The sequence below is a fragment of the Cladophialophora carrionii genome (genome assembly GCF_000365165.1).
Source record: "Cladophialophora carrionii CBS 160.54 unplaced genomic scaffold supercont1.5, whole genome shotgun sequence".
Taxonomy (NCBI): Eukaryota; Fungi; Ascomycota; class Eurotiomycetes; order Chaetothyriales; family Herpotrichiellaceae; genus Cladophialophora; species Cladophialophora carrionii.
In genome coordinates, this window is record NW_008481830.1 from 686,681 (window position 1) to 709,353 (window position 22,673).

Below are 22,673 nucleotides of genomic sequence, written 5' to 3' on the forward strand. Positions count from 1 at the left end.
AGCTTCGTCTACTCGATCCCGCCTTTCATGGACCAGAACAGTCACGGCAAGCAGAGGAGCAAGCCGCCGAGTCAAAAACTAACCATGACAATATCACAGAGAGCACAAGGCGCTGAAAGATGTCGACGACAGCTTGAACATAGAGGATTCTGAATTGAAAGGGGTGAAGGAATGCAGGAAAATGTCTTGACCGCCCCAAGCTCTTGAGGAATATCCTGACCGATATTGATGGGGGTTCATTAGGGGCTTTTGCATGAAGTTCAGACAATTAGGAATCGAGCACGACACCTCGGAAATCTCCAGACTCACGCGCAAAAGCAAACGAGCCACTCACGGTTCAAGTCAATGAGGCAGATACGGACAAATTGAATACCGATTCCACTGCTCTCGGATACAATCTTCCGACCTTGGCAAGACCTGTCCCTGAAGTCTACCCATACGGAACCACATGTCAGAGTGGGAGTGGTCATTGAGGCTGATCAGGTTGTATCTCGAAGAAGGCGTCGTATACATCGGCAGAGCGGCTTCTTGTGACGCTGCGGACGAGTGGCTTACCTACTATAGGACACGTTCCTTCACCCTGAACACCCTATATATAGCAATCTTACTCTGTTTTACGGCCACGCCAGCGTGACCTTGCATGCGTGTTGTTTGATTCATGCCGTTTGTGGAGGACAAGACTATAGGAACGATGGACGTCGCTGCCGCCACCGGCTACTAACGATTCTTCGCCTCGACCGCGGTTGCCAAGTACATGAAAGGGCTGTCGAGGCTTGACTTGGAATCCCAGGAGAGCAATCTTTACCTGGATCGGTCCGAAGCAGGCCCCGCTGCTGGCCCGTCCCGGATATCGGCTACCAGGAAGTTGGCGACAGGTCCGGTTGAGTTGAATACTGGGCTATCTGGCAAGCGATGACGGAGAAATATGACATATGCGGACGCGTTGAATGAGACGCGGGCGACTGAATGGGACGATGCGGCCGCAAACGTGGACCCAATAGCAGCGGGAAATAGATTGACTGGACGGGAGCATGGGCGATAAAAGCAGTCATCAGCAGCGGTATCGATCATGGTGATGGTGATCATCAGCCCGATATTAGTCCACAAATGATTTATGAGCAACACTACTATATACTGTGTACTGTACGGGTACTTCTTGTATGTACCTCGAATGATCCAGCCAAGTATTTCAAGCTAAGAGGGTGGGTGAGGCGGAGTGGCTTGGGCTTGTGGCGCCGGTCGGAGAAATGTTCTTCCCTAAGTGGGGTTGGTGGGGCTGAATTAAGCGCAGCCGTTACTCATCAATTCCTTCGCACCACACCATACCTAATGATCTGTATTCTTACTCTTCTTGGTGACTTGACCTTCAGTTGTTTGACCATGGATGCGGCCGCCGCTCCCTCCTTGACGCCCCATGCCGCTTTCCGCCTATCGCTGTCGGCATTGCCTTCACCTGTCGCAGACCTGCATGCTCCAGGCTACGAGTAGACTCGTCGTGTCACCTTTTCATCTTTGTCCCCCTGCACGCTGCAATGCTCCTCCCACCCTCCCACCCTCCGATCGTCGCGCCCAGCTTTCAGCCGCAAGCCACACGTGCTCTGTCAGCTCATTTCGGGCCCCCAGCAGAGCGAGACCCCAATTTCCAGTGGTCTGGAACTGGCCCCAACGACGAGCCGAGCATCACGTCTCGTCGCTTGCCTCACGACACAGTAACTAGAGCTGCAGCTTGGTTATTTATGGTTACGGCAGGATGAGCACCCTGGATGGTCTCGTTTCGATCTCTGCTTCGTTTGACGCCGGGCAACCCAGGGCGTTGCTGAGCTCTCCCGTCTGACATGCCCTCTCTTGCTTCGTGCCATGGCTCCAATCTTGCCAGAAGATCATGCTTCCTTATGACACTCGTTTCCTACGGTTAGAGCACCGGGCAGATACTCCTTCTTGACGGTTGCGACTGCCGCTCAAAGCTCGCCATGATGCAGAGCTCTCGCTATGCTCGGCTGAATCCTTTCGGGACTTCTCAGCCGACTGCGAGCCCCATTGTTGAAGAACCTCTGCACTTTTCGAATCTTATTCCGGACTCTTCATACAACCCAGCGCCGTCTTCTCATGTTAGCGACGAGAGTTTGAACAATATATCCAAGAAACAGCGGCTCAAAGTCCAGAACCGTTCAATTTCAGGCGGCGATGGCCTCCCCTATACGGGGTTTGACCCAAACGCCGACTTGAGGTCTCCCAGTACGTCTACGTGCGCTGACTCTACGCTGGCGTATACCTAAATTTTCAGCAGAACGCCGTCCGACAAGCAGCTCGTTGTACAGGGCCGCAGCATCGATCCGAGAGTTCGCCGTCTCACACTTCACGGTGCCTTCCGTTGCGGCGCCCTGGGAACACGAACTATCTGAAAAGCATGGCGCAAGCCTACCGCCCTCTGACAGTGTCCGGTACTTCGATCATCGGCGCCAGCGACGGAGATTGTTCATCAACAGTACGTTTCAATGGTTTGTCACGGCGTTCATATGTGCTGCCCTGGCCAGTTCCTTGTACGGCTTTTCCACAGTGGTTAGTGGCCTGAGCACGACGCGCAAATATGTCTTCAACGCATTGGTCACCGGCTTGTCTTTGTGTTTGGGTCTGAACCTTGCTTCCTCGTTGAGGGGCTATGCGCAAATGATGCGATGGAGGTTCCTCGCCTCGGGATACCGCACGATTCAGGACTTCGAGCTCATCATGAACTGCGACAGTCAGTCAAAAGTCTTCCGCTTGATCTGGGGCGGGCGGACTCGTGGGAGGTGGTTGCCGAACACAACTCAGATCCTTGCCCTCGTTTGGCTCCTGATCAATATCGCACTGCAAGTCTTCACCGCTCTGCTAGGTCTGACATATTCCACCGATGTCAGTTCGGACTACGTCTTTCTGACCTATGGAAACGTGAGCGTCGTCAATCTCTCTTACATTGGCAATGCCGAGACGACTGCGATGTACGCTGGCGACTATACCAGTCTCGAAGCGTCGCTCGCAGAGCTCGCAGTGGCCAATGAATTTGGTGTCACCGGACAAGACTTTTCCGTTTGGACCACCCCGTTTGACGAATACGTCGGTTACGATCAGTCTGTCTACACAGATGGGGAAATTTTCTGGTACCGGTTTATCGATCGCTCTCCCCTGGCCTATTCCCTGGCTACTAACACATGGCGGACTGTAAATGCCACAGCTTCATGCGAACCCCACACTGTCACCTTCGGAGGCTACGCTGGGTTCAACACCGATAACAGCTCCCTGCTGTGGGACGTTACGTGGGTGGATTCCAACGGCGTGGAAAACACATGGACCATCCCCGACCAATCAACGGGTGGAACCACGTGGATGAGCAATATTACGAGTGATTGCGGGCCACGGTGTGCTCAAATATACGCCCTCCAGGTCGCCGACAATATCACCACTGACGTCCCCACGCCGCGCTTCTGGAGCTGCATCTCGAATGTCTCTACCGTGGACGGAATCGACTGGTATCCCGACCTATATCCGGACCCTGCCTGGTATCAAATCCCGGATGAGCAGGCCGGCGTACTGGCCGGAGCGATAGGGTGGTCAGGTGTGCTCACGCTGGGGAATGACGGTGAGTTGTCGTTCACGACGCCGGAGTCACAGCTTCAGATGGTCTCCTACCAGGTCGACAGTCAATGGAGCCCACCGGGCAACTACTCGGCGGAGGACATGGCATGGCTAGTCATGAAATTCACAGCTGGAGCGATCAGCGCGATGGATGCGGTTGGTCCACGCTCCAATGTGACGGCGTGGGGACCGGCTCCAGCGCAAGTCATCCAGGTGCAGTGGAGATTTGCGGCCTCCATCCTTGGGGGGATTCCGGTGGCACAGGGGTTGGTGTTGCTGATCGTGATCATGTTCGCGAACAAAGCCATCATCAAAGACACAAGCCACTTGAGCACGGCGAGATTGTTGAGGCCGCTCGTGGAGAAACTGGGCGACCGTGGCTGCCTCTTGACGGGCGACGAGATCGCCGAGCAGCTCGGGAACTACAAGATCATCTACGGAGTGAGAGAACCCAACGCTGGATTAGGCGGTGGGTTGGGCGTCGGCGTCGTGGGCGGCGAAGACGGCAAGATCAGGCACTTGGATATACTCGAGGAAAGTGAAGGGCTAGGGTATAGGCACGGACGCATGCCCGAAGGGAGATACGACGGTGTATATCCAGTCAAGGACGAGAAAACCGAGGCACTGCTGGCAAACACCACGGATTCGGGGTCGGAGTCGGAGTCGGACGATGATCATCGAGCACCACCAGCGTGGAATGTGCGGCGGAGAAACGAGAGACGGACTCGGAGAATGAGCATCTAACGACCGTGTATGAAGAAGTCTTATTTTTCTTTTTCGCGGCCATCGAAGTGTGTAACAGTATCGATCATGCTTAGATCGTCTTTGAATGTTTTCCCCCCTTCTTCTTTGCACGAGAGCGAACCGCGAATCACGGACCGTGAGCCACGATCCTGGCTGGGGCGGTTACGTTATGTACCTACCGGTACAGAGCGAAAGCGAGGGAACATTCCGAGTACGAACGCTGTACAGAGCGTGCACGGAACAGAGGAATTCGAACAATACCAGCGTCTACCACACAGTACAGATGAATTCGTATAACACCGGCGTCTACCTACAAGAGTACAGATGAATTCGTGTAAGACCAGCGTCTACCTGTAGGTACACAGTACACAGTACATATAGACTCGTACAATACCAGCATCTATGTACCTACACAGTATATAGCATGGGGTTACCTACAGTGGAGATGAATAAGTGAATAGCATAGTACTGTAGATGGAGATAGACGTAGAGTTCTATAGAGATCAGAGGGTGTTTGTGTTCGTTCCACTCTACAGTATATACTCGTACTATATATGCCAGTGTGGAGTGCGAGTGGGCTTGAAGTCTTATTTCTCTACTCTGTTCTTATTTCTGTCTTGGATCCTTGTATCCGTTCGGGATTAGGAGGCACAGATAAGACATCACCTTTCCGTAAGGTTGACTGGTGACTGGTCTGCCTGTCCGACAACACTCTCACTCACTCACTTACTCACTCATTCACTTATTCTACCTCACGATGACCCAGCAATGTGGCCGGCGCGAACGGAGGTGTGTGTATGTATGTTCTGTATGTATATATTTAGATGGTAGTGCAAGACTTGGGCTTCATGCTCAGCCTCACTCCCGCTATAACTTTGACGGACTGGACTTCGTAGGCCGCTGATATGGCCCACCAATCATCTTCTTCCACTCGTCATCAACGCTCTGCTTCTCGACGAGCGACTTGGCGTGTGTCCATGTCCGCAGATGCTCGTCCTCGTCCTTGCGCCACATCTCCATTTCCTTCCCGATCCACTCAGAAGAGTGGTCGGCCGTGCGATCGACAGCCTCCATGGCGATTAAATGGCCAATGTCCTCGAATGTGACGCTGCGGACACGTCCTGCCGGCGCGCCACCCGACCCGCCGACACCCACGCCGGTGAGGTCCATCTTGGCTTTGCACGCATCGGCCGTGCCCACGTCGGACTTGCCGCCGAAGATGTACAGCACTGAGGGCCGCAATTCGGGGAGCCGGAAAAACGTCTGCGGGCCCTCGGCGCGGTAAAACGGGTAAATGGAGGGCAGGGCAGGATTCAAGTCCGCATGTGTCTTACGGTTAATGGGCCGGCCGTCGTGGCCGTAGCCCTCGTAGTTGGGCCGCAAAAAGGTGAAGACTTCTTGGGGCATGGGGGTCGTCAGTGTGACCTTCGGGCCGGACCTGTGGTCTTTGTCGTGGGACGGGTCCGTGTCCGTGTCCGGGTGGAGAAGCGTGGGCATGTCGCGGAGGCCGTATTTCACCCACCGTTCTAAGACGCGGGGGTCCCACGCTTGGTAGAACTTCGAGGCCGCGAAAGAGGATGCAGCAGCAGAGCGGGACGGCCATACTTGCCGGCGGAAGGTGGATAGACGGGCCGGGGAGGGACCCGCGTCTGGGGCTACGGATGAGTAGATCTGGATGACGGGGTCGATGAGCACAAGGGTCGACAGTAGGCGCGGATGCATGTACGCGAGGTTTACTCTGTGGGTATACATGTCAGTACAGTGTAGTAGAGTGGCTTGGGCACTGCGACCAGAGAAGAGAGAGGTGCCCAAGGCTACTTACAAGTGGCTGCCTCCCATGGAGTGGCCAATGCCAATGATGGGCCGGGGCATGAGATGTCTCTTCAGATTGATCATCAAGAGCAGATCCCGAGGGTGGTCGTTCCACCCCGGGTCGTTCCCCAGCAGCTGTTCGTTCAGCACACTGCTTTGACCTTGCTGCGCAACGTCTGCAATCCATATACTCCGTATGCGGAAGCCATGCTTTTTCGACCGCGCATGGATGTCGTCCCAAAGCGGCTCATACAATTCTTTGGGGAACCCGTTGGCATGGGCGCCGATGATAGTGACATCGCCAGGTTGAGGGTCGGGGTTGTCCTTGGGGATGTATTGTTTGACTGCAAGGTAGAGGACGGATTCTTGGGCATCGGCTGTGCCTCGGGGATATTCGCGGATGTGTTGGCAGGGCACCGTGTGTTCGACAATGTCAAACGACGACATTGTGCGTAGCGGATGGGAAAGGGAATATCACCGCGAGGATCTCACGGGGTACAGAGGTGAAGAGACAGGAAGCGCATGAGTCAAGGCTGCCTGTTGAATTGCGATTGCCGCAGACAGATTGCTCTGTACAACCTCAGCGCAGAGGACAAATGTACCGAGGATGCAAGGCTCGAGCTTCGGGGTCGCTGCACTAGATCCACAGGTAGTTAGCGAGCGAGAGAAGCTGCAGATGTGGAGGAAATGCCGAGGTGTCAGCCGCGCATCGGATCTGGGCCACTCTTGAAGCAGCGTGCCTTCACTGCTGGGTTCTTGTGCATCACAGGCCGGAGATCAAGGCTGTCTCGTGCGGAAGAAAAATGAATGCTCGACTTGGGGTTGTATCGTAGACAAAGAGCTGAGAAGGATGAGATGCGAAGGTGAAGGTCGCTGGGCGGAGATGACGGCGCTCCTAGAATTCCGTGGTCTTCTCACCTACTCATCAGCGCCGCTGAGGAAAGCGCGGAAAATAGAGCAGCAGTAGACCCTTCAGCCGACAGTCGTTGCTGAAGCCCAAAATCTTGGAAATGCGGAAAGAATGAAATCTTCTTGGTGGGCATGTTCATCTACTGTATTACATTCTCAACACGGCACGTGCTTTGGCGCCGGTCGCACGCCTGTGGAAACGTGACGCGTTGCCTCCACAAGCGCGTTGCGTTCCTCTTTCATCACCCACGATCCACGATCCACGATCCAAGATCTACGCTTCACGCCGGTGCAGCCTCGACACCCAGTACCGTGGTATACCACTCTGATGCAGCTTACTATTAGTAGTCCATGCCCAATTCCTTCCTTGATACCTGCGCTGGTGTTTTCCGCAACCTCATCGCCACCACCACACCTCCCACCGCAGACATGGAGATCGACGAGGCTGTCACCGAGGTGAACAAGCCTGGCCTCTTTGTACAATGCAGCTTCGCTCTCGTGTGTACCGGCGCCCTTTCGGAGAGCGAAGCGGCAGCGGTGTGTATGACGATGCGTTCAGCGACCTCAGGACTGACTGCAACAGATGGCTGACGTGCTGAGGCTGCACGACGGCAAGGCATTGATTGCCGGATACCCCGAAGAGAACCTCGACCTTAAAGAGATCACGCATGTCGTCTCCGACACGTACGACTTCCCCGACTACAATGCCTGCTCTGACGCTCTCATCCCCGTTGTCAAGCCTACTTGGGTCCAACACTGCCTTGCAAAGAAGAAACTGCTCAACCCTCGACAGTACAGCCCTGACCCTCGATACTTCATGTCCGACGTCTGTGTGTGTATTGCCGATCTGCCGTCGGGCGACGCAGATGCAATAGCTGGCGGGGTGTTGGCGATGGGAGGTCTATGGTCGCCCAAGCTGACGAGTCAAGTCACCCACATCATATCCCTGTCGATGGATTCAGAAACAGCCGCCGTGGCGGAGAAGAGGAAGCTCAATGCCAAGGTCGTACTCCCTCACTGGGTAGATGACTGTCTGAAACTTGGAAGGAAGATTGATGAGCACCCTTATCAACTCCCGGATCCAGAGATCTTAAAGTCCATCAACAAGCCACCCATGGGAAAGCGCAAGACTCCCGTGGAAGGCGCCTTACATCCCGATCCGACACAGTCCGGGCAGGAGCCGACTGCACCGCGTAAGCTGGAAAAAGTCTTTAAGAAGAAGCAGGTCATGCTCGCGACTGATTTGGGCATTTCACCATATCTTCGTGGCATCTTGGACGAGCTAATTACAACCGGTGGTGGCAAAGTGACGGAGTCTGTTTCGAAGGCCGACATGTATATCTGCAAGTACCGTGAGGGACAAGATTACAAAACTGCCTCAAGGGCAGGGAAGGACGTTGGGAACCTGGCTTGGCTCTACTTCCTGATCCAAACCGACCAGTGGACGTCTCCCATGCGGCGCATGCTACACTACCCTGTTGCAAAAGACGGTCTTCCTGGTTTTCCAGGCTTGCTGATAAGCTTGTCAAACTACAGCGGTGACGCCAGGTCATATCTGGAGAATCTCATCACTGCTACAGGGGCCCAGTGTACGAAAACACTCAAGCAGGACAATACCCATCTCATTACCGCGCATGACACGAGCGAAAAATGTGCCGCTGCGAGGGAATGGGGCGTTCACGTCATCAATCATCTCTGGCTGGAAGAGAGCTATGCTCGCTGGAAGATGCAGAGCATAACCAACAAGAGATACACACACTTTCCGCAGCGCACAAACCTAGGCGATGTTTGTGGCCACACACAATTGGACCGTAGCGTCCTCGAGCAGAATTTCTTCCCTGACGAAGACACTGACATGACTGATGCTCCAGCCACCAAGCCGATGGGGCAAGCTAATCAGACCACCTTCCTGCCGCCGTCTGCAAGAAGAGTCAAGAGCGAACAGCTACCCAAGACTCCCCGAACCCCAGCTGCCTCCAGACTTATTGCGCCTGGCAAAGAGAACGTCACACCATCCACGACCAACAGTCGCAAGTCAAAGGAACTTGCGGCGTCCCGACTGCACCAGGCTGCCGAAGATATTGCGCTCTATGAAAAGGAGACCAAGCGGAAAGGCGGTGTCATCTATGGTGGAAGGCGAAAATCTGACCCCGAGCGAATCGAGCTCGGTCGAAAACGATCCATGGATGAGATGGATGACGCTGAAACGTCCGACGATAGTGATGCGAAGAAAGTCAAGCGCAACATCGATCCTCCCCAGATACGGCTCGTCATTTCCAAATATGAGAAGTGGGTGAACAAACCGAAAGACGAAGATCGTGACAGGGCAAGTATCTGTATCCTGCTCCTTCACCGTTTCCGCTAACGTACTGTAGAAACAACTCCGCAGCCTCGGAATCTTGATTACAACAGATCCCAGCAGGGCCACACATCTCGCGGCTCCGCATATCGTCCGGACGATGAAGTTCGTCACTGCTCTTGCTTACGCTCCTCTCGTCATATCGACCGAGTTCATCGACGCTTGCCTGGAAGAGGGAAGGTTGGTCGATCCAGAGGATTACGTGCTCAAGGACACGAAGAACGAGAAGAAGTTCCATATTTCCCTGAGTGACGCTCGCAAGCGGGCTGAGAAGAACGCCAATCAGCTGCTGCAGGGTCGGTGTATCTACTGCATGGAGCAGATCACGGGAGGCTTCGAAACCTTCAAGGCCATCGTAGAAGCCAACGGTGGGCGATGTATCTTGTGGAAGAACCGCAAAGGCACGACGGTGCCATCGGCACGAGCAGACAGCGAGGCCACGACCGATACAGATGCCAATAACGACGTATATCTGCTGAGCGACGAGAACAAGTCCAACCCGGGCCTCCTGTCCCGCTTCCGAGAGATGGTCGAGGGTAGTCGCAAAGTGCCCAAAATTGTGAAGACGGATTGGATCCTCGAGTCGGCCATGTCCCAGCAGTTGCGTCCGACGAAGCCGTACGAGCTGTGATGGGGGCGGTGTGGTGTGCGGTGCGATTTGCCCAGGATGATTGATGTTCTATGACTGTATCGACTTGCCACGATAGTATGAGCATTCGGTGAAGGTGGTCTTGAATAGCGACGTCGAGTAGACTGGCTTGACATCACATCGCATCACATCGACATGTTTGTGTTTGCAGACCTGCCCTCCGCCCTTGCAAGATGGTGCCTAGTGATGAAGAGCCGAACCGTTGAAGTGTCGCCTCGACCCGAGCCCAGTCGAGACTGAGTCCTGCTACCATGAGTTGATTCTCCGCGCGACTCAAGCCCGTCTTTCTCTCTCTCTCTCTCTCTCGATGACTCGCAGCAACATTTCCGGTTCGCTATGCGACCTGCTGAACTCCTTTGACATGTCTCAAAAGAACTTGACGCCCATCTGATCCTCGGCGCCAAACACCTGGGCCCTCCCCTTCTTGACCAGTGCGGCCAACCCCCTCCGCAACACCTCGGCATCCAAGCCCCAAAACTCCTGGCCTTCCGTCTCCTGGCCCTCGACCAACTCATACAACGTCAGGACCACGCCCTTTTGGCCCGTACCTTCGACCCAGTCGGCGATCAAATTTCCCCACTCCTCGGGCCTACGCCACCAGATCCACGCCTCGAGTTTCTGCTCGTCCGTGCTGGCAACCCACTCGGCCCGCTCGTCACCTTGCTTACTGGCCATGAAGTCGATGACGGCGCGCGCGTCGCGCAGCGATAGTCGCTTGTTGAGCTCCTTGTTGTGGAAGAGCGGCGTGGCCAGCGCGTCGGGGAGGCGGAGCTTCCACTGGCGGTGGTGGCGGCAGTAGCGCTGCGTCAGGGCCGACCATTTGACGAGTTGGGCGTGGCGGGTTTGCGCCGTCGGTTGGAGCGTGAAGAAGGGGGGGAAGCTGTAGGATTTGGGGAAGATGATGGCTGGCGATGTCGCTGCCGGTGGCGTGGATGTCGTAGTACCCGTGGGTGTCGTTTGTTGAGTGTGGGCTTGGACTTCGGAAGTCGATGGGGTTGCTATTGCTATTGCTGTCGTTTCTTCTGCTGAGGTTGGGTCGGCTGGGTTGGCCATGATCGATCGCTCGACCGATCGATTGATTGATTGAATGATTGGTCTCTCCTGGACCGTACTTTCCTGTACTGTACTGTACTTGATAATTGATCAGACCGTCTTTCTGGGGGTGGGATTGATGGTCCGGTCCGGATGGTGATGCTGTACGTGTGATTCGTACTGTAGTTCGGTGGATGGTGGTTTGCCTGTAGTTAAGTATTACGGGGAGGTAGATAACAAGTATGGGTACGGAGTACGGAGTATGTAGCGTGGTATATGTCACGGGTGTCGCTCAGCTGTGCAGTTAAGGTGGTCCCAATGTGTACTGTGAAGGTAGACGGACTGTCGCCCGGATTAGTGGACTGCCGTCCCTCTGGTCTTGATCCACGCATCCTGTTGGAGCAAGACACAGATGCTGTACTCCAGCCACCTCATAGTATCACGTGATTAGCACGTGACCTCGCTGTATATATAGTCACCTTTCCCTCTTCCATACTCCTTAGTCTTCTTCAATCTCAAGCATCTTCACACCTCTCACTCTGACACATGCCATCCCGCCATTTAGCCGTCAATCACCACGTGGCCGGGTCAGAGACCCTCGTCTGGTTCCTCGTGGCTCTTTTCAATCAGCAGAACCTCGAATTAGACTCACCCAGGGACTACTGTGACGACCTGTAGGCAGGGAGACGAATCCCGGGGATTCCACCACTCTAGTATTTTAAATTGCCCTCAACACGAGGATTATCTACGAAGGCTTTGTCAGAGTGATTGCAATTGAGTCTCCTGGCTGCCATGAGTGGACGCAGTTCCCGATGCTTAGGCGATCGTTGGTAAGGCTCAAATAACTGAGATATTGCAAAGCTAGACTGGCCCAGACTGAGCACGTCCTCGCCGGGACAAAACCATAAATCATTAGTATCATCACATCCCACAGAAGCCGAGCGGGTGCCCAGTCCAAATCTGCAAGTATCAAAATCGCCTGCTAAAGTACAATGAGAGTCAAAATCCGTCAGTGCGAGTCACATCGATACGACGCTTCGTCAGCCGAACTCTTGGTCGATCTCTTCATCAGGCTTCGTATGGACGAAAGCCCTTTTGATAAACTCTTTCCATAGCCGGTTCCTCAACTTTTTGGTCTTTTGTCTAGCGTCGACCTCGTCGGCTGGTTCGATCCCATGCTCATGTTGCTCCACCAATTCATAGTCATCAGCCTGATCTTTGATTTTCAATGAATCCCGCCCGATCCTCTCAGCGAGGTCCAGCCACGACCGGATCGTCAAGTCCTTCATCTGATAGTACTTGTCGTTGTTGGTGGTATACTCGACCTTGTACTTAAAGTGCCTCTCGGGATTATGTTTGTGCTTCTCGTCTGATCGGATTTGCTCGTGAATCTGGGTCAAGTTGGCGCAGTACTGCGTGAACGACAGCAGCGAAAGTGGTTGGGGAGAAAAGCCTGGGCCGGGTGGTGAGGTCTTCGTAGGGGGCTTCGGCACAGGAAATGGAGGTTTCTTGGGCTTCTTCCTCTTCTTGCCTTTTTTGTGCTTCTTTTTGGCTCCATGCGCCTCTTTGTCTGGATGACTCTCCGTGTCATCTTCGTCGTCGGTCTGCTCAATGACATCACCCTCAGACGGGTCGCTGTCCAAAAATTCGGCGGGTTCTCCGATCGGGCCTTCTGCAGGATGCTCATTTTCCAGCCCTGTGATGTTGTACTCCATTACCCGCAGAGTTGGAAAGAAGTTGGGAACAACACTGGGGGATACCAACGAAAGGCTGAATCTCTCAGCCCAAGGTCCGCCGATCGCCTTCAAGTACTTCTTCAACTCTTTGCCTTCGCCTGACGCATCCTTGTCGGCATTGTCAAGGTTATCATCTTCAGTGGGAATACCGCCCGCCGGCGGTGCAGGCAGTTCTGACCACCCCGATCTTAACTCATTCAAGTATTGCGCCTTTGCGGAAATGCTAAACGTGTCGTCGCTTAACCTCGCGGGCCTTCGTTTGGCCGGGTCGGATCTGTCATTGATGCCTTCGATGTGAAATTTGTACTTCAAGTCCTTGACGTCCTGGAACATGAAGTGGTCGATGTTCATGTGCCCAAAAATAGAGGTAACAATGACATCGCGGTACTGACGCATCCAAAGGGTATATTTCTGGTAACAGCTCTCGTCCCAATTCTGTTTACTCTCTGTCCTAGCCGGCGGGACATGGCCGATCAAGATAGCCTTCATCCCACGGATCCGTAGGAACTGCAGCTGTGTTCGCAGCCACTCCATGTGCTCGTAACCGGGCTCTGATTTCAGGTCACAACCATCGACGGCAGAATTTGAATCAAAAAAGTACAACGTGTTCAAGCTGAAAACCGCCAGCTTGTTGGGTATCACTTCGGTAAAGAACCAGCCACCTCTTGCAAACGAATGCCGCTGTGCCTGTGGAACAAACCGGTTCCAGACGTCGAGATACTCGCGCGTCCATTTGTTCGGTCCGGGGCTGAAAATATTATGTGGGAGGATATCGTTGTTTCCAAAGGTAGGGACGATCGGAACGACAAAGTCGTTGGTCGGGTCAGGGTCGTCAATGTTATCAGGCTTTCCGAAGGTATCGACAAACTTCTCCACAATGAAGCGATTGAGCTTGAGGACCTGACTGTCTGATCGAGGGAGCCGTTCGTCATTATCGTGCCGGGCCGAGTCCCCCGTCCAGATGACAAAATCAATCTCGTCCTTCAGATTGTCCTCAATCCATTTGAAGGTGGCGTTGACCAGACTAATGGGCGTATCACAATCCGTAAGCTCCGCTCCAAATCTTCCCGCCTGGCCTTTGCCAGAGTGACATAGCTCGGTGGGGTCGGAGTGGGATTTATAGAAAGGATCGGGGTGGATGTCTAAGGAGAAAGTCAGTTGAGGATCGATGAAGGAGAGGGTTGTGTCGCAGTCACCTGTGATGTGCAGAAACCTGCCACGCAGCTTCCGCGGCGCAGGTTGTGCCTTTGATATTGACGGATCGCCAATCACTTGTTGTAAGCCGTTGCTTTGGCCAGGGATGTTTGGAGGTGCTGCTGTTGTGCAGGCTGCGCAAAGCAGGAGCCCGGCTGCGAGGCGGATCATAGCTCCGAGGAATCTGAGGTTCACATTGGCGTGAGGAGGTTGGGTATCTGGTGGTCGAGAAGATGAACACTGAGGCACAACTGACAAAGGCTCCTCTTGTCACGCGGGTTATGGGAACCGAGAGGAACTGTGCAGGCTACAGTGACTGGCAAACCGAACACAGTACTGAGTAGGCAGAACGCAGGGTCGAGGATGGCTCAATACTGCAACGACACACGTCATTCCTCGATGGGCTCAAGTGCAGCCGCTGGAGGCGAGCGCCTAATAGCCACTGATTGGGCGAAATCCTCGGGCGTCGGCTGCAGCCCCGCGATTGTCAGGAACGGCGCCCAGAACCCCGGAACCACTTCTTAGAGGCCCTGAGCCACGGTCGGTGGTTGGCGCTGCCGAAAACCGTCCGCTTGTCGCGTGGAAGACCGAAGACACAGATCGAAATGGGCGTTTGTCGAGGAATATAAACATCGAGTTCGATATGCATGTGAGGGTTGGTCATGAGAACGTGTGACACAGCGTCTCCGCTTGGTGCTGCAAGCCCCTTCCTCATGCTGGCCGTGTCCTCAAAATCAGAGTTTAGCTGAGGCCTTCTTGACCAGCCAACTGCTCGAGGCCAATAGAGCTGCACACGTGGGCTGGTTGTGCTCTCAGATGACCTGTGCCGCCGCCCCCCTTTACGGGAGCTGACACCCACGTTTCGCTGGACTCGGGTTGGCTCAGCCTTCGACCGCCTTTTTCTGGCGGGACCCTGATGGCAAGTGGCATTCTGATATGATCGGTCCCATCGACCGCCACAATGACAACCGAACCCCCAAGCACACGACCCTTTGAGCGACCCGTACCGCATTGGTCCGCGCGTGTCGTGACTTATGGGAGCCCGGATGAAAATCCCTACTGCCTTCAACTTCGGCCACCATGAAACTCGTAGCTGCGCCGAGGCAGTGTCCCTTGTGGCATGGGATAAAGCCCTGGCGGCATGTGATATTCTTCCGGTGGCGTGAGCATACGTTGTTGCTGGACGTCCGCTCGGACAGGGTCTTGGTTGATGGGAGGGCTTGGAAGCTGGGTTAGAACTGGTCCGTCGTATGCATACTGATTTGAGCCCGACCCGTATCCAGCATTGGGGCCCACCAGGCCGGAGTTGGTGGAATACTGCGAAGCACTAAATTCCATCTGTCGGCTTTTCAGGCGGGAAAAGAGCACGGCCGATTCTTGTTCGAACCTTTCTCGCATCTCCGGCATTGCCCAGCGATGCCGTGCGAAGTCCAATATTTCGATAATCTTCCGAAGACAGATGGTTGCTCGCTGCCCGTTGTCGAGGGGCACATTGTTGGCCAGGGGGGAGCCGTCTCGGACAGTGTGGGTGGTCTTGATGAGCCGGTCGAAGTCAGACCACATGACTTCCACAAACTTCTGCCCGACGTACTTCGCCCGACAGATGTCGGCGTAGGTGAGGTAGGCATGCCAGCTGATATCCTGGGCAATAGGCTGTAGGAGGTCGGCGTACTGAGCCGAATACTCAAACACCAGTTCTTTGTTCAGGTCAGTCATGCTGCTTGCAGGAACTCGTTGATTCGGCGAAACAACCAAAATGTGGGAATACAGCCGTTCAAGATTGAACAACATAAGATGACGCTGTGACAATGTTGGTGGAATGGTGCTGTACCAAGCGTGAATATCATTAGAGACTGTGCTGGCATATGTGGCTGCCGTGGCTAGCGGCCATTGTGACCGGGACGACCATCTCGTCGTCTGATAGAACGCTGACTGGACCCGACGAATATCAAACAGGTAGAGGGACGGCTTCAGCAGTCGTTGGAAGACTTGGGACGGTGACGGATCTGCCACTGACTCAGGCAGAGGTACCTCTGAGGCGGAATCGTCTGTGAATGAAAATGCTCGGTCCAGGGACATGCTGACCAGACGGTCGAATGCGTACGTGCAATGGAATATCCTCCGTCGTAGATCCAGAGTGCTTTTGCTGATTTTGGTTTCCGGCGCTGGCTCGCAATGGAGACCTAGATCGACGACGAGGCGGGCAGCCATTCCTACGAGATACCAGGAGTCATAGTGCGCAGGATCCACCAACGAGTACTGAACTAGCAGCAACAGAGCTTGAACACCAGCAATCGACCCTGGATGGAGCACATAACCCGCAAGGCCTCTAGCCGCCGACATGTGTTGAAGAGCTGTACTATCATTCTCGTCTCCCTTTCGCTGGGAGTTTGCTGCGTGGACAGTGGCCAGAATAAGCCGGACATACCACACGTCCAGAGGGGTCACCGTCGACGAAACAGCAGCAGACTCATTGTAGATTCGGGAGAGGCTGGCCATCAGGTCCGTTTCGGAGAAAAAGGGGAACAAGACAAATATGTTCTCCAGGTATTGGTTGATCATAGGAGTGATGGCATAGCGCGGTGGTAGTCCGCGCATCTCGAGAGGAGGTAGCTCGTCTCTTGCGGCCGCCGAGAGGAGAAGTTTCGCAAACGACATGGTCGAGGTGAATCCGTGAAAGTCGCGTGATGTCGCATTGACAGTCAGAAACCCAAAATCGCTCACCAGTTCATCGACGTCCGACGCTTCCCTTCGACGGGCTCCGCTTATCTTTCGCCTCTGTTGCGGTCGACCTGCAGATGAGGCTCCCGATGCCGCTTGGTGGCCAGCCGCTTCGACTCGAGCCATGTCGATCTTTTTCTGCAGCCGTTGAGCAGCAGCTTCGAGAGCGGCGACATAGCTACGCTCCTTGCCCCGAGCGAACTCGTCGTTGGCGCTCGTGCAGCTTGTCGCTTTGCCCGACCTCTCACAGGCCGAGCAGGCCGGTAGCTTCCCGTCACATTTGATTTTGGCAGACCGACACCGTGCGCATGCGGCAACCGGCCTCGAAACCCTCAGTGAAGGGTTCAAGAGTGCCTCGACAGACTCGGGCTTGGTCATGATTGAAGGGTAAATCAGATGCAGGTTTCAATCCATTTCCATGCAGTCGGGTTCGCAATGCTACGTCCTGTGTAAACCAGACAGTGTTGGCTCACAATGAAGATGACGTGCTTATCAGTATCGGCCTTTGTCGAGGTGCGTGAGAACGACAATTCCCTCTGCGAGAACAGAGGGCTTCAGTAAGTGATATAGTCCAGCTGATACTGTAGCTCGCGGCTGATCACAGTCTTGGGCTGACGCCGGGATCCTGTGGTTGATGAAATCTTCTCTGGTCGACGGTCAGCCATTTCTCCCGAAGTCTAGAGTTGTGGTGGAGGGGTCCATTGACAATTGAGAGTCGGGGTCGAGAGCATCTAACTTAGGCTATTCCTTCCAATGTTGTCGGGGGCCAGAGCAGCTGCCGAGGCGGTGGCGCCTTCGTGCCCGACTTAACTATGGGTGTCCAGCAGGATGATCCCTGAACGCCTGCAAGCCACTTAAGGCCACTTAAGGTAACTAGGCGCCGAACAAACTCCCCTAGCGGTCCCTTATAGGCAGGCCCCTCGCCCTGCAGCTGGCAAATAGGCATCAGCGGGACCCTATTTGACGGGTGTGTTGTTCAGCTTTGTGCTTCAGCCCTGCATTCAAGCACTCATCTTTGAGGTGCGCAGGGGCAAATACTTCTCCCAGTATGGACTTCCCAATTCCCTGCTGCCCGCCGTCGATCATGACAGGTCGCCATTGATCTTCTGAACCTTTCTGGCAGCCAGAGGCTCCCGATTCTCAATGCTGACAGGGGGAAACTCTCTGACTAGGCGACAAAGCTTCAAGCCTGTGCGATACGGCACTCTCCAATGAGGTCTTGCCTCAGACAGCCGCCGTACGACCACTGACCACCACGACGTTCGCTCCTCAGGCTTTATGTATCGGCCCACGAACACACGATGAGAGATGGAAATCCGCCTGAGGTGCTTAGGGCATACATCCGGACGACCTGAACGGTATAGACTCAATACTTTGTCGCTGCCCCTGCGTACAGATGGCAGACCACGAAAATGCGACTATGGCCGACTCGCCAGAAACGGCCCGAACTCGTGACAAGGTCCATCATACCGTGACCGCCTGCGTGCGGTGCAGACAGGTGAGCATGTCTCTGTGTGGCCGAGACGAATATCGTGACTGATGTCTGGCAGAGAAAGACGAGATGCGACCCCGTCCTCCCCCGGTGTGAGCCATGTGAGAGGAGCAACGCCCACTGCGAATACTACGATTCGGTAAAGAACAGGACCATACCGCGAACATACATAACTTCGTTACAAGACACGGTGCGCAGACTGAATGAAGAACTGAAAGCCCTGGAAAAGGACGACGAGCATGAGCCGGACCATGAGGCAATGGCGCGAGGTGCTGGCCTGGTCAAGTTCAGTGAGAACGATGAAAGTCGCTTTCTGGGCCCCTCCAGTGGCATTGCCATCACACGCTTTGTCATGGAGTTCGCAAAGCAGAACTCTTCCCGAAGGACTATCAAGGACGTCGTGCCACACCATGCCGCCCAGGAGATCAAGGACAAGTTCGATGCCGAAAGCGACAAACCCACATCCAAGGTCTACCCACTGATCAGCTCAGTTGCTGCCCCTGATCTTCCCAACCGTGAATTAATGGATCGCCTGGTTGAGATTTACATGGCCAAGGCTCAATACATGCTCCCACTTCTCCATGAACCGACATTTCTGAGCGAGCTCGAGGCGGTCTACGGCGGGTCGAAAGATCCGACGCTCAACTTCCAGGTGCGTCTTGTGATTGCCATCAGCATGCAGAAACTGGATAAGCAGTACGCCGGATTGGCCGACAGCTACTATCTGGCTGCTCTACCCTTCCTGACCGGAGCAGTCCAGAAGATGGATCTCTCGACGTTGCAATGCTTTGCCCTCATTGCTCAATATTCCTTGCTCACACCAACACGGACAGCGGCATACTGGGTTGTCGGTATCGCCGCAAAGCTGTGTCAGGACCTCGGCTTGTGCGAAGAGGAGACCATTCATCGACCACCGTCTGGAGCTCGACCCAACGCCCTCGAAGTCGACATGCGCCGACGGCTGTTCTGGATCATTACATCTATGGAATACGGCCTCGCGCATAGTTTGGGGAGACCGAGTGCATTTGGAGTTACTGTCGACAACATCAACGTCAACTTCTTCGAGCTTTGCGATGACCGATATATTAGTGCCGACGGTCTTCTTCCTGGCCATCACCCAATCATGAAGAAGTGTATATCGATTCATTTCTTCAGGATGCGACTGCTCCAGGCTGAGATCAGGCGAAAGTTGTACCTGAAAAAAAGAGATGCCCCCACGCATGACCAAGATCCTTGGTTCCACCAAATCTTGACCAAGATTGACAATTGGGTTCGTGACTGTCCCAAGAACGATGAGGGTTCCGGGCTCAGTGAGAGCTGGTTCATTGGACGTAAGAACACAATGATCGTGTTCCTATACCGTCCTTCACCTCAAATCCCGAACCCGTCGCTTTTTGCAGCCCAACAGTGTTATTCGGCAGCAATCTTCAACATCCAACTCCAGAAACGCCAGGTAGAAGCCCACTTGATTGATATCACCTGGATATTCACTCAAGCTATCTTCATGGCATTGAACACTGTACTGTGGTGCATCTCGTACCCGGGTATTCGCCAACAGCATCCCTTGGAGGAAGTCCAACTACATATTCAGGACGCGCTGAAAGCAATCGATCTTTGTGCGGATCGGTGGCCAGGTGTTCGTTCTGCCCAACAGCTCTATGACAACCTCGTGCTGGGCTGTCTCAAAGCTTATGAGGTCGACAACAAGGAATCTCCGGCCTCGCAATCCGATTATCTCTCCTCAACAACTCAAGACCTGAGTTCCTCTGCTGCTTCCCAATTCGCCACGAGTCCAGCTAGTACCACGAATACATCATACTTCGGCGCTCAATCTCCTCAGTCAATCCACAGCGTCCACGTCGCGTCGAATAGCCACAACTTCAAGAGCGCAGCGGCCGGGTACATCGACCATTCCACACAACAACAGCATTATCAACCCCAGTCCCAGCCAGAAATGCACCCAACCTCGACCCAATCCTTCTCGCCGTCGCAGCAGTATATTCCCACCACTACCGCCATTTCCCTTCCTCGGCTCGATGCCAGCTCAATGCACTACAGCTTGCCAGGTTTTGATCCACATGCTTTCCCAACCACGACTTCCTCGGCTGGGACCGGCTCGTGGTCGACTGCACCCCTCATACCTGGAGTGATCCCTGGCATCACGGGCTCCCCTAATTTGAACTATGACGAACTACCCTACCTCGCCTCTTTCGGACACGAGTACAGTCGCTATATGGGGCAGTCCTTCCCTCCACCCGGGCCTCATAGTGGCAGTACTGTGTCTGGGCCTCCAAGTACACACCCTGGCCCAGCATTTGCGGGAGAGAGTCCCTATGCCATGCAATCGCTGAGCTCCCAACAGCAAATGGAGCTCATGGCCATGCTACAGAGTGCACAGAGTAACGGCCAGTTACCGGACGTCAGTAGGCTCGTCAGCGATGCCACTACCTTTTACACCGCGCAACTACCGTGAAAGGCCCTCTGGACGCAGCATCAGGACCAAAGTCTACGCAGTGCGGAAAATTAGCAGGAGCGACGACACTTCTGGACCTGCATTGGGACGATGGGAAGAGGAGCCTTCATGAGAGGCACCTTTCCGGTCCTTGCCGCCCAATGCGACCAAAGCCTTCGGATAGCACAGAAGAAATGTGATCCCGATTGCGCTTTCGAGGAACAAGACGTTGGCTGCCGATCCGACAAGAGTCGCTCCTAATGGCACGCCTATGAATGCAGTGAATTCATCTGGAGCCACCCAACAAGCCGGAAGCGAGACTTCGGCTAGCGCCTCTTACGTTGACTTGGCACACGGTAAATTACGAGCCACGAGGCACACACATCTTAAGGCCAGTTCTCTGACATCGGCCACAACCTGCGGATATTGGGACAAATAGACGTGTTATGCCTCGCAATCGGCTAAACTAGCACTCTGGGGTTGTCTCTTGCTTCAGGCCGTACTTGCAGATTCCAAAAGGATGCTGGCTCAACCCTACGCCCTATCCAGATTTGTCCATTAATATCGACATACTCCAGTTAAGTTGAGACGCCAGCATGATCACCTAAAAAAGGAACCCCGGATAGAGGGGCGAAATCGTCCGGCGATCCAGCCTGATAGTGGGAGCCTGGGTATCTGTCTCGGCCTCAGGAATCATCGGGAAGACCTCCTGGAGGCTTTGACACCATCGACGAAACTAAATCAAGCATTCAACGCATCCGATGTGAATACCAGGAACGCGGGAGCCAAAAGCCATGCAGACTGTTGAGCATACAAGGATGCAAGTCTGTTGCTGTTGGGTCAATATTTTGGTTGCTGGCTCAGCCTTACCCTAGTGCCGAGTCATTCGACCGGCTGTTTGCTAAGCAGCCAGCGACTGTTAGATCATCGGTGAAATTGCTCTTGCTGGGAAAGCCCTGTGGCTACTGTGGCCACAAGCACCGTGCTCAGTCCAGAATGCCACCCCGGCATATCCGTGGTTGGGGGCGCCGCCGATGCACGGGTGCACAGGGGCATGGGCGTGCGGCTGCCTGGCTCAGCCTTATAACTCAGTGCCTGGTTGACCCGGAGAACCAGTCAAGCCGCGATTCGGCCCCCAGCACGAAGCATGCATGGTCTACGAACCGTGAAACACTCATACTGTACGAGTGCACGTCACTGGACACGGAAAACAGGTGGGTGCAGGGGGGAATCGGATCACGCTTTCTGCACGGCTGGGGTTTCCAGTTTGGACGAGACGGCCCCTCTGGATTCAAGCCCCTGCTACGAGTTCTGGGTAGCTACTGGACACCACAGCACACGGGACACTGCAGACAGGGGATGTTGCCGTATTCGTCTTGTAAACGAAATGGACTCGATTGGGTAAGCGATCCAGCGCCCAGCCTGGCAGGGGTCATCAACTTCCTCGCTCGGTCGAGCGCCAGGAGGTGTATGGCGAAGAATGTTCTCTGCACAGTACAAAGATTCCAACCCATGACTCCTAGATTCGTGTCGAATTATTTTCGCCTCAAAGGCACCAATCAATGGAAGTGTTTCTCGTGCACTGTGCCAGAGAAACGGCACCGGTAGGAGTAATGCATTAGGTCGGGTCTTTCGAGACGGGCATACCGTGCCGTAGATTGAGGAGCGGACTGGCACCTGCGCAATACCGTATCCAGGACGCAGGAACTGTGGCGGCGTCTCTGGGACCGATGCGTGGTGGGGATCGAGAGTCGATGGTGCGAGTTGAGGCCTCCTCTGTGTGGCGTCATACGTCCGCCATAGCCACCTTACCCCACTTAGCGCTCTCCACACCGCTTTAGCGTCAGCCACAACTTGCCTTTCGTTGCCTTTTCATCGTTGCTTGCTCCCTATGACTGGCTCTGACGGCAGTGCGTCAGAGGCAGAATCTTTTCTTGCTCTTCATCGTCTTCTTCGTTGAA

At 54.4% G+C, this 22,673-nt stretch overlaps 7 protein-coding genes across 7 annotated transcripts; 3 read left to right on the forward strand and 4 right to left on the reverse strand.

Moving 5' to 3' along the window:
- Positions 1-1,973: 1,973 nt before the first annotated feature.
- G647_06067 (uncharacterized protein) lies at positions 1,974-4,356 on the forward strand (the record flags this gene model as incomplete). Its single annotated transcript, XM_008730392.1, has 2 exons — positions 1,974-2,235; positions 2,288-4,356. The coding sequence occupies 2 exons, from the start codon at positions 1,974-1,976 to the stop codon at positions 4,354-4,356; spliced, it is 2,331 nt and encodes a 776-aa protein (XP_008728614.1).
- Positions 4,357-5,223: 867 nt separating this feature from the next.
- Positions 5,224-6,615, reverse strand: G647_06068 (uncharacterized protein; the record flags this gene model as incomplete). The annotated part of the gene is made up of 2 exons (XM_008730393.1): positions 5,224-6,094; positions 6,179-6,615. 2 exons carry the CDS (start codon positions 6,613-6,615, stop codon positions 5,224-5,226), a joined length of 1,308 nt encoding a protein of 435 aa, XP_008728615.1.
- Positions 6,616-7,506: 891 nt separating this feature from the next.
- Positions 7,507-10,067, forward strand: G647_06069 (uncharacterized protein; the record flags this gene model as incomplete). The annotated part of the gene is made up of 3 exons (XM_008730394.1): positions 7,507-7,614; positions 7,661-9,370; positions 9,453-10,067. 3 exons carry the CDS (start codon positions 7,507-7,509, stop codon positions 10,065-10,067), a joined length of 2,433 nt encoding a protein of 810 aa, XP_008728616.1.
- Positions 10,068-10,451: 384 nt separating this feature from the next.
- On the reverse strand, positions 10,452-11,138 carry G647_06070 (uncharacterized protein; the record flags this gene model as incomplete). Its single annotated transcript, XM_008730395.1, has 1 exon — positions 10,452-11,138. One exon carries the CDS (start codon positions 11,136-11,138, stop codon positions 10,452-10,454), a length of 687 nt encoding a protein of 228 aa, XP_008728617.1.
- A 1,019-nt stretch (positions 11,139-12,157) lies between these two features.
- G647_06071 (uncharacterized protein) lies at positions 12,158-14,218 on the reverse strand (the record flags this gene model as incomplete). The annotated part of the gene is made up of 2 exons (XM_008730396.1): positions 12,158-13,995; positions 14,050-14,218. 2 exons carry the CDS (start codon positions 14,216-14,218, stop codon positions 12,158-12,160), a joined length of 2,007 nt encoding a protein of 668 aa, XP_008728618.1.
- An 894-nt stretch (positions 14,219-15,112) lies between these two features.
- On the reverse strand, positions 15,113-17,146 carry G647_06072 (uncharacterized protein; the record flags this gene model as incomplete). The annotated part of the gene is made up of 1 exon (XM_008730397.1): positions 15,113-17,146. One exon carries the CDS (start codon positions 17,144-17,146, stop codon positions 15,113-15,115), a length of 2,034 nt encoding a protein of 677 aa, XP_008728619.1.
- Positions 17,147-18,188: 1,042 nt separating this feature from the next.
- G647_06073 (uncharacterized protein) lies at positions 18,189-20,733 on the forward strand (the record flags this gene model as incomplete). The annotated part of the gene is made up of 2 exons (XM_008730398.1): positions 18,189-18,266; positions 18,319-20,733. The coding sequence occupies 2 exons, from the start codon at positions 18,189-18,191 to the stop codon at positions 20,731-20,733; spliced, it is 2,493 nt and encodes an 830-aa protein (XP_008728620.1).
- Between the last annotated feature and the right edge of the window lie 1,940 nt (positions 20,734-22,673).